At 36.4% G+C, this 20,338-nt stretch overlaps 1 protein-coding gene across 2 annotated transcripts in view; it reads left to right on the top strand.

Annotated features, from left to right (window-relative positions):
• The window catches only part of HTR2C (5-hydroxytryptamine receptor 2C), a 152,161-nt gene that overhangs the window by 112,996 nt on the left and 18,827 nt on the right, over positions 1-20,338 (top strand). For both annotated transcript variants that reach the window (XM_053472679.1, XM_053472678.1), the window contains one exon: positions 3,639-4,264. In XM_053472679.1, the coding sequence (XP_053328654.1) occupies positions 3,883-4,264 (382 nt within the window). In that variant the 5' untranslated portion in view covers positions 3,639-3,882. The remainder of the gene's footprint in view (positions 1-3,638; positions 4,265-20,338) is intronic.

Genomic DNA, 20,338 nt, shown 5'->3' with positions numbered 1-20,338 from the left:
AAAGGACATTTCCCTATTTAGCGCCACTATACTCATCACTAAATTACTTTCTTGATTCAGAACATGTCACAGCTATTAAATATTTTAAATTAATGCATTCACCTTATTGTTTTTTTTTATTTTCATGCAAAACCCAAAACAGATAAAAATTATCCTTTGCAACACATAAACCAGATGCATACCGATGGGCAGTATGTATTTGGCTCATTCCTGGATCAAAAATCTAAATGCAGAGCAGCCTCCATGTACACTAAGAGAATGACCCCTACATATTGCTTCAAATTCAGCACTTACTAGAAGTTGACACGATGAGGTCCATGTTTTGTAGGTCAGAGGACATCATAAGGACTGTCCACCACATATGGAAGGCCCACTTATTTTAGGTTTAAGTTTGTACTGCTCTGAGGAATCCACTGAGCTAAACTCACTTAGAGCTAGAACCAGTGGTGCATCTGTCTTCAGTGCTGCCCTAGACCTAACCCAAGGCAGCAACACCAGCCATTCACTCCACACTGCCTTCCTTACTGCTTGACAGAGTGCTCCATGGTGTTAGTGGGGCAGCTAGGAGAAGGCTTTCACTGGCATGCTGGACAGTGGTGCTACAGGGTGCCTGATTGCCCAAGAGAGCAATAGGATCCCTGTTTTTTAAGCAGAGCGGCTCTTGCCCACCCTGGACCTGCAACCCTACAATAGGCCACAATACACAACTGCCTAGAAGCAGCCCAAGAATATACACTAAAATTATGGTCTCTTGTATGCTTTTGTTTTCATTGAAGTCACTGTCATCCACATTTAGTAAATATAAGCACACATTCCTCTTGAAAAAGCCTTTTACAGACTCATATGTTCTGTACAAAGCATTTTCCGGAGTATTTAATGAGTTTTAGTTCGTTTTCGTACATTCTTTGGGAATCATTAAATGTGGCTTTGACCAATTTATAACAATTGTCCTGTAGCATGAAAGGTTCAAGTTTCTCTCACTGTTGTTCCATTGTAGGAGAAAATGTTTTAAAGTCAGTTTAATTTCTTGTGCTAGTGGAAAATGGAATGTAGAAATGTAAATGCATTATTTCTGTAAGTGTTGGATGAATTAATAATGTAGGACGATAAATGTGGTTTCCAAAACTAGTTAAAAAGTACTGTGTAAAATATTTTAAATTACCCATTCCTTTCATGCCTAGACTGTTTATGTCCAAAGTCAAGTAGACGGAAAATGGAAGTAATCTATTTCCTTAAATTTGTTATGTTTAAATTTTACAATTCGACATAAATCACTTTTTTGTTCTACACAGAAGAATTGAGATCAAGAGGTGAGGAAGCTATCCTGTTCCTACTCAGATAAAAATGGTGTATGGACAGGAGTGAGAGAGGAGATAGGGAGAGGGGGCAAGGGGAGAGAGAGAGAGAAGAGATGTAACAGGATCACAACCACTATATAAATGGTAGAACTTTCTGCCCTGTGCAATTCCAAACCTGTCCTGTTCTCAAAGATACATTCATAAGTAGCAGTAATGTGCAAAAATCCCTTGTGTTGTTATATGCAGATCTCTGCCTAGGACTTACAGTATAAGGAGCTTTGGAACCTTGGCAACTCTGTATTTAGAGGATGATTTTTAGACTTTGACATTATACATAATGTAAACAAAAAAGGAACGCATTTCTGCATTAACATACTCAGTAAACTCTTGTGTTCACTTTAATGGCCCATCACGAGCTACAGTTTGTGTTTTTACATTATAAAGGATTAAAACAAATTAAGCCTTTTTTCAGAAAATTTTGCAAGAACCATACTCACCATTCACCCATCTCTTCACTAAAGATGATGCACTATGCTTGTCATTATTGTCGCAGCTTCCAAAAAGTAACCTAAAGAGGTCCTTTCCAGTGCTTTTGCACTTGTCCAGCAATACAGCAGATTTATTTTGTCTGTTGAAAGCATCCTTTCTATCAACTATAGAATTCGGAACAGCCATAGAATAATTACTTTGTGTTGAAAGCGTCCTATCAGTGATATCTAATTAAATACATTCTGGCCTTGAAGTTGGTAAATGTCTTTAGAAGCACTGCACAATATCACCAGCAACATCCGTTTATAAGAATTGATTATGCAGTCTTCTAAATTTAAAGTGGATTTGTCAGTATTCCCAAATTCTAATTTAAGGATAGCCTTATCCCCATAATTAGCAGAATCACAGGTATGCTTCCCCTGGAGATGTTTCTCATCCTGCTCTAGATAGGAGTCTGGAGGGACAAGCACTGGGTGGAAGTGGTGGGCATGGTCAAGCATGACATGGCCAACTATGAATGGCCTAAATAAGTCAGGCAGATGGAAAGTTACTTATCTACTTCTCCTCACCTGGACTTCAGTGGCTGGTGGAGATGCGGGGTAATCAACTATGATGGCCATAACCTCTGAACATACCCAATGAACTACCACCAAGTATGCTTATGGTCGTCCCATGCATACTGATATCCCCTTAACGTATTTACCTCAATTCCGTCTGCTGATACTTATCCACCATACTCTGTGAGATACTTTCCTGAAGTATGCCATGCTCTAATGTTTGACTAGTGTTACATTTTGTGTTGCTTTGCTCAACATTAAACATTAATAACCGGTTATTTGATTCATAATGTAGTGAATTATATTATCCGTTGTTTGTCTGAAAGGATAGTTCTTCTAGCTCTGCAACCAAAACCAAGTTGCATATATTAAATTCCAAAATCTCCTGTAGATTGAGGAACAAAATGTTTCAGAAATTCTGAGAACAAATGAAAAATTGAAACAGATGCGTGTAGAGTCTGGAGATATTTTTTTTATAAACTAAGTGTGATTTTCAAGTGATTTTTAATGTGGTATCACAGTAAGGGATCTTGTGACAGTTTCAGATTGTACTATATAAGAAATCAATAATTCCCCTACGTTGAATAATCCATATGTCTTGTTACAAAACAAGTTCCACTGTCATCTTCATCATAGTTTTTGTAACGCTGAAATAAAAATTTGATGAAAAGTGTATGGAACTAGTCCTAATAAAACAAGACAGCATGAGTCAGAATGAGAGATAATAATTGGTTTGGATTTTGCACTTTGAATTATAAATAAGTTTGCTTTCTTTTCCTTTGAAATCTTTTCAGGTTATTCCCTGAATTATGTCTGTATATGTTTAAATACCTTAGGGGACTAATTATCCGTAGACCAGAAATAAACAGATTGCATAATAACCCATACATTTTTGTATGTCATTGCATCAGTCCAAAGTCTCAAACCCAGTAACAAAGATTTTTTTGATTGACGGTATTGAGAAAGACTGAGTTAATGACACAGTTTTAAACTCTAGAGGCCTTTCACCTTTTAAGATTTTTGTCTCATTAAATTTACATTCAGAAAATTTGTTTTTTTTTGTCTGTATGGTGGGTCCACAGCTGCCCCTTTTGCCATCTATTAATTAGTCTCCCTGTGTATCGCTGGATTCTTCATCCATGTCTTCATAGAGTGGTCAATGTTTAGTTAACTTTTCTTCTTGTTACATCCTCGCCTGCGCAGCACTACGTATTAGTAGCACTAATTAGAAGTAATGCACTTCTATAAGTTAAGCAAACAAAAAAAAAATAAAAGATGTTCCTTCTCTTTATAGAATGCTTGACGAGAAAATGAGGTGGACTTTGCAAAAACGTCTGTTCTTCTGGGTCACAAATCGGTTATCATCAAGTCGCATCTCAGAGCAAAACCAGAAGACTTCTGCAATAAAACAAAGAACATTATGGAATATCATAGCATTGTTCAGGTCTGGAGGAGTGAGCTATATTCTGCATCTCTGATCATACACCTTCATTTATATGTAACACTGAAGCACAACAAGAAGAACCTACCTTCAAATAATGAGCACTTTTAGTGGCACTGGCATGTTAATCAGTCTAACTACAGTATCCGTTACTCTAGACATCAGTATACACAATGGACTGATGGCCTGGCACAGGAACAGTACTGTGACTCTAAATCAGAGCATGCCAACTTCTCCACCTGTCAACGGATCTGATCAGAATTACACTCACCTGTCATTTGCAGACAAAAATTGGTCTGCCCTGCTTACTCTGCTTATTATAATTCTGACAATAGGTGGGAACATTCTTGTCATTATGGCTGTGTCTCTGGAGAAGAAGCTTCAAAATGCCACCAATTTCTTCCTGATGTCCCTAGCCGTTGCCGATATGCTGGTTGGGATTTTAGTAATGCCAGTTTCCCTTGTTACTATTCTTTATGGTAAGTAACCTATGCGATTTTGTGTTATGTCGTCCAGTGCTATAAGTGGTTCAGTAAATATATTATGAGCGCCAAATGTTAATTTCCATGAAAAGATGAAATTTTCCTAAATGTTGTAGATCATTAGTAATGTTACCATGAGAATAATTTAGGTGATTTACAAATGAAAGATTAGGTGATAAACTCCTATCCATTTATTTAGAATCATGACTGGTTTGGTAATGGTAAGTAGGATTTAATGGAAAATTCTTTATCACAGAGAAAGAATAATAAGAGTCTTTATCATCAACATCTACTTAAAACCACAAATGACATCATTGTGTTAGCTTATTCCTTTAAGAGTAGCTACGTCTTGTACTTCATTACCTGTGGGTGTGAGTTTGCTGAATGGTTAATGTTGTTAAACTGAAAAGTCTCATAATATTAACCTTTTTCTTATTGAAACTTTGCATTTACATGTCCTTACGTACACGTGGAAGCCTAAATCTGAACATACACAGAGCCAAAATGGGGTTTTATAGAAAATACAAATTTTGGGTCCTCTCCCACTTATTTGATAATTTAACAACTGGGCCCCCCGAGCATCCTGAGACCTAGGTTCCCCTTTGCGTTATCTAGTCCGGAGCATATCCCGTGGCATATTCTCCCTAACACCAACGTCAATGTAATGTATGGGATAATATTATTCCAGGATTTATGCACCGGAATTCATGCTCTGGTTAGAAATACAGTTCAGTTCATCACAATTAATTTATTTCCAATACCATGCATTCCTTAATTAAATGCACAGCTTAAATCGAATGTAGCTCGCTTACTATACGCAACTAGCGTTTTCTGTATATGCTGGAAACAAATATGAGCTAAATAATGATCTCTGTGTTTCCTGGAGCTAGTAATAGGATCATATTAACTACTGAATCATTATGGTGACCTTGAGAGAGTTAATCCAGAATAAAATATTCCAACATCTTTCCTTTTTTTTGCCCAAAAAAGAATATTTACTGAATAAACAGAGCAAAGTAGGTTAATAGATAACTGGAAGAACTCACTTTACCTGAATCCAATGAACATCGAAAGGTACAAAATCAGCTTTTTGGGAGATTAGCTCTTTAGTTTATTGCTTGTTCATATTCAATGAATCTATGTGCAACAACATCTATTCACAAAAAATTATGTACATATAATGTACAAAATAAGACTTATTTTAGAATATAAATGTCAGTAAGGAGCTTTTTGATTCATAATTTATTAAGTTATAAATCTTTAAAAAAATCTGGTTTTATTATCTGTTTTCTACAATATCAAATATGATGTATCTTTCTAAACATCACCTTGATTACGAGCATGATTTCATGGACCCCTCACCAACATTAGAGTTAACATTAATGAACTGGCCCGGACTGGCCATCTGGCACAGCAGGTGCTATGGTGTGTGATCAGCGGCTGGGGGTGCCTGGCCACTAACTATGTAAGCAAAAAAACACAGCATGTAACTGGACATATCCAGCCGTTCCCTGCACCTACGTCATCAGGCGGCCACTGGACATCATCAGCCTGCCACTGCTAATGAATACAGCTGTCTGCATGTTGTTAACGTTTTATTATTGCTTCATATGTTAAGATATTCGGAACTAAATATTTGCGCCCATCTGATGAGACACTTACTAAGGACAAAAGATTTATAAGAAACATTTTTATTGAAATAATCCTTAAAATTACATATGTTTTTCAAATCTTAGCACGTTTATATGCTGTTCGTTTTTGTTTTGTTATTGGTGATTTGGTCATATAAGTTTGCATTTAGTTGTTGGTTAAGTTACAGATGTAACAAGACTAACTAAAGATGACAAGCCTTGGACAAGTCAAACTCATACAGCAACTCAGTATTCACTTAAAAAAAAACTTTAAATGTTGTTGAGCTGAGTGCCATTGAGTTTGAAGTTGCAAGATTCTCTCATGGAGTTATATCAGGTTGCATCCAACAGCTGTCAACTTGTTAAGTTATTTCACAAGAAACTGTACACCAGCCGTGCTGTCTGTTAAGCTAATTATTGTTCTGACTGATAAGTCGAAAAGGTTTGAGAACAACTCAGTTAAAAAAAGACACTTAATAGCCTACCCTACAGTTCTGCATCTCAAATCTTAGCTCACTTCCAGAGGAACAATCCCTGATCCTACACGAACAATCTCCGATCCTACACGAACAATCCCTGATCCTACACGAACAATCCCTGATCCTACACGAACAATCTCTGATCCTACACGAACAATCCCTGATCCTACACGAACAATCTCTGATCCTACACGAACAATCTCTGATCCTACACGAACAATCCCTGATCCTACACGAACAATCCCTGATCCTACACGAACAATCTCTGATCCTACACGAACAATCTCTGATCCTACACGAACAATCTCTGATCCTACACGAACAATCTCTGATCCTACACAAACAGTATGGAACTGAAACACAAGACATTCTCAAATCTTTTTGCAATTCAAAATGTGTGTGTTTTATACATTAAGGGTTCTTTGTCATTTGTGGGACAATTCCCCCCCAGACAAGTCAGGCTAATATTATCTGTTTCTTGCAGCATGCTTACACCTGTTTGGTAGGCCTCGTATTACACATTTGTATTATTTGTGCCTGAGACTAGCTTAGCGCACCGACATTTTTTCTTTTCCCTGTTTGCACATATTTGAGGTTGTTGGCTCCTCATCAGTCTGGTTGCAGCTTGCTGTCCAGGGGTTAATAGGGAGGAGGTTTAATTGCACCTCCCCCAACACATTAATAAGGTTTTGGTAGCAGTATAAACTGCTTTGTGTCCCCACTATGTAGGAGGTGAGAGTAGGTTCTCACCCTATTGAGAGTGTGCCTTGACGTGGCGGGTGAGCTTAATTATGCTTTGGCCAATTCATATAACCAAAACCTCTCATTTATATTATGTTTATATATTTGTTGCCAACTTTATTAGGGTAAGAAGCGCAGACAGTATTTGTTTTTTGTAATATTATCTTTGTATTATCTCTTTTATTAAATAGACAAGCTACTCTGTTTGCCATTGAGAAACAGTGTTAAGTAAAATTGAACTAAGCCAAGCCAGGTTAAAAATGGGTTAAGTTGGCAATTAGTGAATAGACAACTTGATCCATTTCATCCAACGCCAGAAACCCAGTTCTCACCTCTATGCAGTAGGCATACCATTCCAAGAAATGGTTCTTTACAAAAGACTAGCACTGTTCTGAGGTATATTATGCAGACCCATCTTCAACTCTTCAAGTCTTAAATTGATGTCAAGGGTCCTGGCAGTCTCAGGGTCAATTCTTACAAAAATGTAAAATGGGCACTTATGATTTCAACAGATTAAATGTGAAAACACATGAAAATCTACAAGTGAGAAAAAAACTCCCAAGGATGGACATCTTTCATCCAGAAAGCAAAGTGATTCTGGAAAAAAAAGTAGGAATTTATAAAAATGTGCAATTATTTATTGACCAAAATATGTCATCTACTATTTTTTTTAAATATTACTAATTTATTCAATTTAGTTTTAATTGGAGTTAAAGAAATACAAAATGTACCAAAATAGTCAACTTTTTAATATACATTTAGAGCACAAAATGTGATATAAATGTGAAGAAGTCTCAACAATCTACAGACCCAGCTATCGTACAGAGATAAAATGGTGATAACAGTAAATTCTACGATGGTAAATATAGGGATTGAGAGAAATGCCTGGGACTTGCTAAATAAGAAAAACTGCTTGACTTCACAGGTGCCATGAAAATCTAAATAAAAAATACAACTCAAACACAGTACGCAGATGTTGACAGATATAAACAGTGTAGACGTTACAGACGATTGAAAAAAATATATTGAATTTCTTGAAAGCCAAGTAAAATATAAAAAAGCTTCAATGCATTATTTCCACCATCAGCAATTCAAACAATAAGAGAAATGAAAGTGACAAAATAACGCCTTAATACCTTAAATGAAACAAAACAAGAAAATATGGCTGATCTTGACTTTGACGTGACCTCAGTAAGCAGACTCAGTCAAAGGTTCCAATGAAGCAGTTAAAGTGACGAACTCTCGGTTCCCTGTATCTTATGAAAAATATGTATAAAATATGATTCTGGTGCCAGGTTTGAAACGTGGTCTCACTGCCTTATGTAATGGTCCAATCGATATAATATTCCATTGGTTTCTTTGGTGAAGACCACCCAGATTTTGCATTTCCATACACGATATGCATACCACCAGTCACCAAAGGGGATTGCATAGTAAAGAGAGTATCTGGGGTTGCCAGGCTTAAGACTTAAAATTAGAACAGATAGTTGGGAAACCACTAAGGTTGCCAATATAGAGGAAGGGAGATGTAATAGAAACATTTAAATACTTTAAGGGGTTTAAGTCACTAATTAAAGTCTGGATCTCTACATCAGAAAATGGGCAGACTAGATGGACCAAATGGTTCTTATCTGCCATCACATTCTATGTTGCCATAATTTCTGGGGATCTATTTTACCGGCCATCCCTGTAATAGTTTCTGGGACCATGTACAGTAGCGTTGTTGATACAGATGTATTATGTGCAAGGGCCCCAATGAAAGGATTAAATAAAAGCCTGGAGTTTGGTCCGATTCTTTTAGCCATGTCTTGGTGTTCAGAGAGTTGCTGGACATTGAATAACACTTAAAACACACTTATAGCACTTTTCAAGCATATCGAATGTAGATTACCTTTCCTCCGTTATCTCATCAATATATCTTGCTAAGTGCTGCTTTAGGACCTAATCATGAGTCTGCGAAATAATTCAAACGCTACTTAATTTTGACAGAATATAATTCAGTAGACATACCCAATACATATTAATAACTCACCCTCTACACTTTGTTAAACTCTTCATGGATTGAAGGACCTGTAATAAATTTCTCAAGGCGTTTAATACCTGACTAGATCGTGGCAGGATGCTGGAGAGATGAGTCATTTTTTAAAGCAGATTTGTTGCTTTTCCTAATCCTACATTTTAAAAATGTACTCTTCTGAGGCATTCTTACATGTAATTCCATAGACAAATGAGACTTTAGTGGGACTCCATGGACAACTGGCCAAAAGTCTTGAGTATAATTTGCATATAATATACTTAACAATAGAAACCCAAAAAATGGAGATGATAAATGGGCACTGTATACCCGTGAGTGCTTATACTAGGGACCCTATAGTAAAAGCTTAAGGTAGACCCCAGCCTTCATATACACTTCAGTGCATATGGCAGCTAAATTCTACCTTTTAATTACCACTTTTCATCCAAATGCGTAGAGGGATTCCATAAAATCTTCTCTATATATTTGGCATGTTTCCCTGCACCCACTTCCAGTGCCTTCCAAGAATATTCACCTCCAGCTGGCTCTAGGGATTGTTCATGTCGTCTAATAAGATCCATTGGTGCTCCCATTGGTTTTAATGGGAGCTCTTTTCTACCTGGAAGCAGTCAATCACTGGATGGAAGAACCTAGCTCTGGAGCTCCAGGAATTCCACCAGGTAAGGTTTTTATATGTTGGCAAAAGTCAAACATACTTACTTAGTGCTTTAATGGGAGAAAAGTATAGTTAAAATGATACCATTTATTGGCTAACTGAGAGTTTAATTGCGAGCTTTCGAGACCAAGTTGTTAGGTCCCTTCCTCAGGCATTAACGAGGTCTTCTTTTTTACATCTGCTCAGGAAGAAGATGTCACTGTCCAGTTGTGCAAGTTTCTTTAGGGAATTCATAAGCTTCATGTGCATTTCTGCTTGATTATGGTAGTAGATTGCCTCCTTAACTGTTATCATTGAACTGTTAAAAATAATACAGAAACAAATTCACAAAAAAGTCATAAATTAAACCTCTTTAAAAGCTAATTAAAACTCCTCTTCTAATTAAAACTATATGTAATGCCACTATGAAACACCTTTTAATATAATTTCAGTTCTGCCAATTCTTCAAAAACTAAAATAAAAAATATGCTATGTCATGTACTCTCCCCTCTTTTTTTATTGTTAGGCAGCTTTATTTTTTGGCACCCCTTCCTGATCTATTTGTTTCTTCATCACAAGACCTCTTAACAGACTTATCTCTCAAAGTTAAACTTCCTTTTTAGAAAATATTCAGCCTGAATCCCCGCTGCGCCCAGACGTGGCATCACCTCCCCAAGATACTGTCAGAAGAAAACTGTCAACGGTGACTGACAGAATCAAACGCTTTTGAGGAACATTTTGCTCATCGGCACAACAGCAAAAAAAAGATGCCAGCAAAAAAATAGGATACGCTGCATACTAACATTTAGGTTTAGCTATGTTAAAAAAGGGCACATTCCTGTTATTTTATTTATATTCATAAATGTTTTTTTTTGATCAGAAGAAGCATAGAAAGAAAAGAAAATATAAATAGAACCCAAACATACAAAAAATCCAAATACATCCAAAAACACATAAGACAGTAGCCATACTGGTTCTAACATAGTCCAACGATTGTCCTAAGATTCTTGAAATGAAGTAAAATAGTTAAATAAAGCAATCACACATCTTATCAAGAGACCGGAAGAATGATTCATTGTTTATAGACTGTTTCATCTTTAGTAACTTTCTGAACTATGATCATAGCTTGCACACATAAAAATAGTCAATAAAAAATGGCCATTGCAGTTGAATGATCTCAGTGTATTTCTAATATTGATTCTGACTGTGACTTTTTTTTTTACTAGTTTTTATGTGCCTGCGCATATTTCTGTTGTTAACGGATGGATTTATAGACAGACCTAGCCAGAAGCACAAACTCTTCGACTAACAAGCAGCATAGCTGGGAGGTGGATGTGGTCGCTAATATCACAATTTGTCTATGGCACAGTGGAGCTTTTAGCTGGCCCTGTATCTGGTATAACCCACGGGAAATAAATTACATTTTCTCAAATTCTTTTCTTTTATATGCTCATGAGCCTTTTTCTGTTGAAGGACAAGGCATCGTTGTGTTCACCTCCTAACCATTACAACATATTCTAACTTAAGTAGACTGCATGGTGATCCATAAAGTAGACTGGGCACCACCCTGGAGTTCTACTGGAGGTAAAGAGAATGGGGATTGTGGTAACCCTGGGCATACCCTAAAGCATTTCATATGCCCCAAGCAGCACACTTTTGTGATGATTTTACGAATCAGTTGTCAATCTGTCCAACCAGTTATGACCCCCACGGCATGCAAAAGCCAAATTCAATGACTTGTTCTCTTGTTCATGATTCAATCAATTTCAAAAGCCATACAACTGCATGCTACCACACATGTCTTCCGATGGTGGCCGTCATAGTTTTCATGGTAGGATCATGAATTTGAGTTTTTAGTATAATTCTGGAATTGGGTTAATATGGAGGGCTAGACATATATTGAATATTCTTTCATGATTGGGCTAATATATGTGATGTCTGTCTTATTAGACTGAAATATGGTCAATAACAGCTCTATCGCTGTTTTTCTGTAGACCATAGTACACTGCTAGATGCCAGGCAGTTTCTCTTGACGATGAAGTAATGATCAGTAAGCTTATAGGACAAAAAATGACCTTACACACATATATTAAACTCATATTCAGCCCCCCTTTAGTCAAAACAATACATTTTGGTAAAACATATAGAAAAAAGAAATAGCTTGAGATAGGCACACAAATGCAACATTGATAAAACTCCAAATAACCAGACCAGGCTTTTGCTTATATGAATTTTTAAATGTTAGTCCCACGTGCATTTTGTGCCATACACCCTTTTTTGTTGTTGCTTTTTTTTTTTTTACCTAACTTTAACCAACTTGACCATGTCTTCTTCTCATACCTGGAGCATATTTTTGTGGGCAGGTTTGGACTGTAAAAGCAACCGTATCAATGGATAATATCTAGGAATTAACTAAATGCCCGTTTATAAAAGAAACAAAGCTGTTGTTCATTTGGCTTTTGCAATGACATATTTCTCTATACATAAGCATTTCATGCAATGTATAATGTAACACAAAATACATATTCATACTGGTTCTTTTGCAATTTGTCCTATAATCAACATATAAACATATCCTTGATACATTTACTAAAAGGATGCTGTGGTTTCAAAGGCATCAGTCTTCATATTGTATATAGTTCAATTATGATAATTTACAAGAAAGCAAATCCATCCAAAACATTGCGATACAGAAAAGCCAATAAAACATCAGCCTGGTCAGCGACATATTGATAGTTCGGCTGCACTGGGACAAATTTATACTTAGCATTAGAACACAGAAAATAAACAGAAATGCACTATAAAAAAAACACATGCAACCTCAGTACCTTCTGTTTGGGGACAAATCTCTCTAAATATGCTCCTGCTGCTTGGTATGAACATGGTTTGAGGCTGACCAATTATATTATAATTTAGGGGGTTGAATATTTTACAAATGAGGAGCAATGAAAGTCCCCAACTAGACTAACTAATACTGATTCGACAAGTGCAAGCACACTTGTGATATTGAGGTTCAAAGTAGATGATAGTGGGCAATACGTCTTACTCATATTAACTAAGATTCCATATCACCTTCTCAAACATTGGACATTCCGTTTTCCAGATCTCTGTTGATTAAATATTTGGAGATATATATAATTTGGTACATGTTCCATCTACCTGCTCTTTGATACCTGGTCTGGTTTTGCTTGTACACATCTCACTATTTTGGGAAATAAAAGTTAAAGATAGATAGATAGATGGATAGATGGATAGATAGATAGATAGATAGATAGATAGATAGATAGATAGATAGATAGATAGATGGATAGATAGATAGATAGATAGATAGATGGATAGATAGATAGATAGATAGATAGATAGATGGATAGATAGATAGATAGATAGATAGATAGATAGATAGATAGATAGATAGATAGATAGCTGATAGATGGATAGATAGATAGATAGATAGATAGATAGATAGATAGATAGATAGATGGATGGATGGATAGATAGATAGATAGATAGATAACCATTCTAGGAAATCTGCAACAATATATCTACAGTAGAGCTGTAGGCTAGATAATGTTGTTGCAATCTGTGATTAATTTCAATATGTTACTTTATGAATGTCAATGAAGGTCAAATATTTGTCAAGGATTTGCTATGTGCTCATTTGCAACGGAACATATTTCACTTTCGTGAATTGATCAAAAAGGATGCTTAAGACTTCAGAATATTTGTTATAAATACAAAACTCAGTTGTATAAGGCACAAAAAATATGTTTACCTTCAAGTAAAAAAAACCCTTAACATTAGATTTACTGCACCCTAAAGTTATGTGCCAGTTTCTAGAAACCTGCTGCATCATTTATTTCCCCTGGGATATGCTGCTTTTTTAGTTTAAAGCATAGCAGATTTGATGGTTTGCTGGAGAATTTACTAGCTTAATGAATTGTAAAGCTTGTGTTTGAAAGTCGTCTCATGGGACAGAGAGTCTGTTGTCTACATATCTACTGAAACCTAAACATTCCTCCATGCCTGTGGCAATGAATAATATGGTACTTTAAGAAGGAAATTCTATCTACTCAGCAATTGAGTTTAAACTTATAAAAGAAATACAGCATGTGTTTATCGTGTATGAAATAGAACCTTATCTAATACATTTAATTTTGGGGAGTTGCCTAGGGTGCTTGATTATGCTTATCTTTCTCTCCTATTTTCTATCCTTTATTATCTATTAATTTTTTCCTTCAGAATTGTGCTTTTGTACAAATCGCTGATAATAAGGAGGGACCCCTACAAAATAAACAGAAACTTAAACCTCTGAAAATGTGGTTCATTCCTTTCTCTGCTAGAGAATATTCATGTCCCCATCTCACACAATTTCTGGGAAGGTTGCCAGTAATTACAAGATGTTACTTTATCTTGGGTCATACAGGCTTAAACAAGCTATGATTAGCATTTTTGGCAGCATTCCAAGAAAACCTGGTTAAGGTCCAAAGTGGCTACACCATTCATGAGTCCAATAAATCTAATAGGTGCTGCTTATTAAGTATTAGCAAATGCAAACTCCCCAGGAAGCAATGAAGGACAGGGTGCAAGAGGTTACATACAGCTAAAGAAAAAAAAAGGCTAAAGGTAACTAGATATCTCTAGTTTTAAAAAAAAATTACCGCAGATCTCTTTCAAATTAAACTTATTAATAATATGAAATAAAAAATTCAATCAGAACACCAACTTACAATAGAGAGGTGCAAAGGGGTTCTTTAAACCTCGGAAATATTGTGCACAAGTCTATTATCTATTGTTGCTATTTGTGTCCTTTCCCTTTTCTGTAATTTCTGTTTCCAATAATTAATATTGTTGTTATTATCATTGCTTCCCCCTCTGAACCACAATTCATCCCTTTCCATACTCTCTATTCCCTGTCTCATTTTTGTCCATTCTTCTATTACAGAGAGTATAACAAAATTTGGCACGGGAAAATATCCAAGCCTCTTCCAAGAAGTTTCTAAAGTAGTACTAATAAAATAAATGGTTGCCGTTAAGGATATTACATTGTAGTTTTAATTATTTACTTCTGTAAATCATAAAAAAGCAGTACACAGTGCCAAATCAGAGATTGTATTGCACCCTTTCAGACGGAGGTAAGGTAAAATATGAGGGAATTTAAACATGCATGGGATAGGCATAAAGCTATTAGATTTGTGCAAATGGACCAAAAACGATTCGGGAGACTTTTTTGTTTTGTTTGTGGTCCATTCGTTTTTAGACAACTCATTTTGTTTCCAGTCCTTTTGGTTCAGATGAAAGTCAGAGGATGTTTTACATTTAGAAATAAAATTATTTTTTCTCTCTCAGGCTCTTTCACACTCTCTCAGACTCTCACTGTCTCATTCACTGCACGGCAAGGAGATGGGGAAATGGTCAGTGGTAGGGAGACATTTAGAGACAGTGTGTGAAAGAACGTGAAAAAGTGTGCGAGAGAATTGCTGAGAGTGTGAGTGAGAGTCAAATAACCAACAAAATACAAAACTCTTTGCTTAGTTTCCATTTGTATCATTGGGGATCCTTACTCGTTCTCAAAGATTCGTACACATTGACAAAATTCTAATTTCTACGAAGGCACAGGTCTAAATGCTATTGTGAATCTAAGACAAGATCAAGGACTGATTAAGATCTGATTCTCTACATCAGGGAAATGGACTAGATGAGTCAGAAGGTTCTTGCCATCAAAATCGACGGATCTCCCCCTAAACTAATGGGGGAAAAATAAATAAATACATAAGTCTGAAAGGGGTAGCAGATGCATTGTTAAACAGTAATCTACAACCACAAGACACTTGCTGTTCTCACAGAAATCTTGTGGTGCTGCCACCACTGCAAGGGATTCTGGACGGGCGAGCACATATTAGGTTAACAATGAGAAATATGAAAGGAAGCAAATACGTCAATAAGGAGAGGCTAGACATAGCCAAAAACAAATTAAATCCCATATTCCATAATATTCTGCGTATTCACTAAAGCACAGAATCCTACAAAATCTCTTACATTGTATTGTGCAGCAAGTTACAGTATACAGTAGCAATCAACAAATGGCTTCTGCAAAGTCGTAAGAAGTCATTGATCTCTTACAGTGTAAGCAATCCATTACCTTTTATGACTTTACAGAGTCTAACACATAATATTGTGATTACTTCAATGTAGAAGCTTTGCATTCTGAAAATGTAGTGGAGTTTTAGGATTAATGTTGCATAATAAACCATGGATTTATATGTCTACAAGCGCACACACGTGAAAATAATTAGGCAAGATAACATTTGTATGGTTATATATGTTTTTGTTGTAATAATACATTTCTAAGGACATTATGTAATACACTTGTGCTCATCAACCAAAAACAATTCAGCCAAATTTTTCGTTTTTGGTCTATTCATTTTTGGGCAAAACATTTTGTTTCCTGCCCTTTTCATTTCAGATGAAATTTGGAGGGCTTTTTCTATTTGGAAAAGAAATTCAGTGCCACTCATCCTCATTCATTCTCTCACACTCTCTCTCCCTCATTCCCTTCTCTGGCAAACGATTCCATGTCCCCCTCTCCTTTCCCACAGTTCTGCTTCTTGTATCTTTTTGGGTTTTTTCTGTGTTCTCTCTTCTCTTCAATGAGTGAAAGAGAGTGGAAAAAAGCTCACTGCTTTGTTTTTGTTTGTTTCATCGGGGTCCCTCTTCGTTTTCGGACATTTGTATGAATTAACAAATTTGTGGACAATTGGCAAATTTTGTTGAAATTAAAATCTGTAAAAAATCCAAATATACCAGGTTATTATGTACATATTCTGCATAGAACATTTTGTACACCTGCAGGCTCAACTTAAATATTCTCACAAAGCTGTTTCAGAACACAATTTATTTCACCATCATCACTACGCGTGGAATTCTCTTTTTCAATAGCCTGTTCTATCAGTGAAGGGAGTGTTTTTCTGGAGAAGGTCTTTGGATGATTTCCAACTTTCTAAGTGTATCCCTTATTCTACAAGAACCTTTATCTTAAGAATAAAAAGAAAAGATGTCAAAACTTTTATATTGTAGTTCTCGCATTATCTCTTTTAGACCTTTATTTGGTCGGCTGCACCCTATTAAGACTGTGATTTCGTGTAATGATTTATGGGGCGTTTTTGGATTGACAGAGGAGTATTGAAGCCCTTTTGAAAATTACATTAAGCCAGCACTTTTCCAGTTGAAGAGCCCCGGGTTATATGCAAATTAAGGAATTATAACTTTCCTGTGTTACAAGTTATCATGCTTGCGCAATGATTCTTAAATCAATCTTTAATGGGCAGACTAGATAGGCTGAATAGTTCATATCTGCTGTCAAATTCTATGTTTCTAAGTTTCAATTGAGATATCATGAACAAAAATTTGTTTAAGGACTAAGGATGGGTCAATTACAAAACGTACATCTGGTACCAAGCATGGATATCCATGAGATCTGTTGATTTTGGGCTTCTTTGCGGGTTTTAGAATGTGTGGAATTATATATCAATTTAGCCATATGTGCTCTGTATGGACATTCACTGAAATAATCCTTAAGATGGATCGGTTGATCCAATAAAATGTCACAACTTGTGAATAACTGACTTGTTCAAGAACTTTGAAAGGCATGTACACGCTGAGAGAGCACGTATTTCATAAAACATCCTGATCCAAGAGTATATCAGAAAAATAGCTAGAACAATAATATAACTGAACACTACGCGGTCAAAGGAGCAAACAAGTGACAGTGTGATGAATAGGCATCATGTACCGGATCTTGTTACTGTGATGGATTTAAAAACATAATGTGTCAGAGAATGAGGTCCGAGTTGTTTGTTCTAGTATATCTATACATCAATTTAAAAAAGTAACATCATAAGTAGTAAGCCTAAAAACACAGAACAAAATATTTCCCAAAACTTTAAAAATGGAAATATGAGATATTTTACACATCCCCAAAATGAACACAACTGCTACAATCTACATGACGAGTTATGTTTATTAATTATTTTAACAAATTGAACCCCCTAGTCATTCGGTGGTGATGGTATCCTAGCCAGCCTGGTGGCATAGACAATACACTGGCTTGGTGGCAAAGTTTTATTGTTGAACCTGGCACAAAAGGAATCAATACATACAGTATATATCTAGTGCTTGAATATGTGCGAGTTTTTTCCGCACGTGTGTATCTGATATTGTTTGTACCTGATGTGGGTTTTTTTGTACACTGAGAAATGCCACAGTGGAGCTGAGTCAAAGACTCATTTTTTTGATGCAAGAGGGGGGTGTTGTGCCTTATGGCCACTACTCCTTTTCAAGACTTTGGTGGATTCTCCTTTGCGGGAGAACCCTAGAAGATCCGGCCCTCCCTTGCTCTGACTTGAGAGTGTATGAAGAGACCGCATATCCCCATTTGGATTGAGGACTCGGTTGCCAGTGTGGCCTTAGCACTGCAGCAGAGTTTATTTTTCACTTCTTTAGCTGATGACAGAGAAGCATGAGTACCTTGGGCTCAAAAAAAAACAGGAGTAAAGGAGCACAGTGCCCATCAAAGGCTTACGAATTTAAAGAAAAAAAAAACAATATTTGAGTTCCCTATCCTGGGATAACTGAAGGTGCCTCATATAAGGGTCACTATGTGTGGGTGGTGGTTTGCTGTTATGTCACTCATGGTCCATTTTATGTAGGCAGCAACAGCATGATGTCATGGTTTATTTTGCTCCAGAATTCTTTCTGCATTGGGCGACTTGGTCTTACAATAGAATGAAAGATTGCATCTTAACTAGATTCCCATACTGATCTACAGTAAAAATGAGAAATGTTTCGCTAATCGCTAAGATTGCTCACCGTAATGGCTCTGTCTGCTGACTGGCTGGATATGCTGATGCCGTAGGACGAGAAAATTTATTCTTTAAGTACTCCGGCTGTATCTTGCAGATAAACCAAACTTTAAATAATGGCTAAAAGCTTACCCCCTAATTTCTAATTAAAAACTAGATGAGAACTAAAATGCACACAGAAAAACACTATCGATCTGTTGGCATTACGGATTATATTAACTCAGACGAGTAATCAAGTTCATCAATACGTTTTCAGTAATGAATTGTAGTACAGTTTTAGACTGGAAAAATAATGATTTATTCCAAGATAAATCATTTATTCAGACTAATAATTTCTTCTGTATATAAGTTAGCAACAAATAATAAATATCCTGTTTAATTCATACCCTTCTTTCTGTTAGAAAACAGAGACAGTCTTTTAACCAATGCCATTAATCTGGTGTGGTGTACAATAAAAATATATTCCTCAAAATATAAATACAACAGAGCAAAGAGAAACTATATTGTTAATAAGAAGACATGCACTTTAATTTACCGTGATACTTGATACAATGCTAAAACATAAAACTTTCTATATTAGTCTTTCTATATTAGACTGCAGTTCTGTTTAGGTGGGACAGACCTTCTTTTCTCCCCCTCTCACTATAAAAAACATGAGCTAAGCCAGAACCTAGGCAGACTCTACCAGAGCCGGTCTCACAATGGCAGGGCAACCCTGGCACTTGAAGGTCACCGGCCACCTGATGATGTACGTTTGGCCACCTGCTTATGGTTTTATTCTGACCTAGCGTTCAGCTGGACATATTCAGCCATTGGAGCGGCAAATGGGGTGACTGTGGCTGGGCTTTTTGGACATTTGCCCACTGTGGGGCCTGGGCTCTCTGTTCCAACTTTTTGAGAACCATGCGAGCCAAGCTGAGGCCTTAATATTTGACATCCTGAGCCGTTGACCTTTGGTAGGCCAAACCAAGCTATCTTACCCAACTATAATTGTATAATACACTTAGAAATACGACTTATTTGCACCATTTTGTATCAGGCATGGATTGTGCACCTGAGGTTTTTAGTATTGATCAAACACTTGAATCTGATGACCCAAAAACTGCCAGTTATCTTGGATTTACCCTTTTGACAGTTCTGACAGTGAAAACCTATTGATTTTGTTTACTCATCCTAACAACATGTATATGTTTGTATTGACAATTCATATTGGTGATATGGTATAATTTAATGATTTTGTTTTACTCTGCTGGTTTTTTCATTATCCCTTCTAAGCTTCTTTATTTAATGATATGTTTTATTGTAATTTGTTAGCATTTTGCTATGCATGGGAGGCTTTGTGGCTTGTACCGAGGGTTGAAAAACAGAGCAAGCATGGAGCAGAGTGAAAATGCATTTGTTTATTGCTAGTTGCTTGAAGATGGAAATGCCTTACATATTTCTATTTTAGTTTATTTTATCGATAACACATTTAGAAGGATACATAGTTTTTGATAATGTTGAAGGTGGTCTTAGACTATAGATGAAGGGGGTATTGGCTATAGACGAGAACAGATTATTTTTATCCTTAAATTAGCGTAATAGGGCAGGTAGACAGATGAATGACTCTCGTAGACTCGCAGCACAGATGGAATAGAGGAAAGAGATATTGATTATTGTGTCTATAACTGACATGTATGTTAACCGTATCCTT

The sequence above is a fragment of the Spea bombifrons genome, chromosome 8 (assembly GCF_027358695.1).
Source record: "Spea bombifrons isolate aSpeBom1 chromosome 8, aSpeBom1.2.pri, whole genome shotgun sequence".
Lineage (NCBI taxonomy): Eukaryota > Metazoa > Chordata > Amphibia > Anura > Pelobatidae > Spea > Spea bombifrons.
This window is presented reverse-complemented; position numbering and strand designations above follow the sequence as displayed.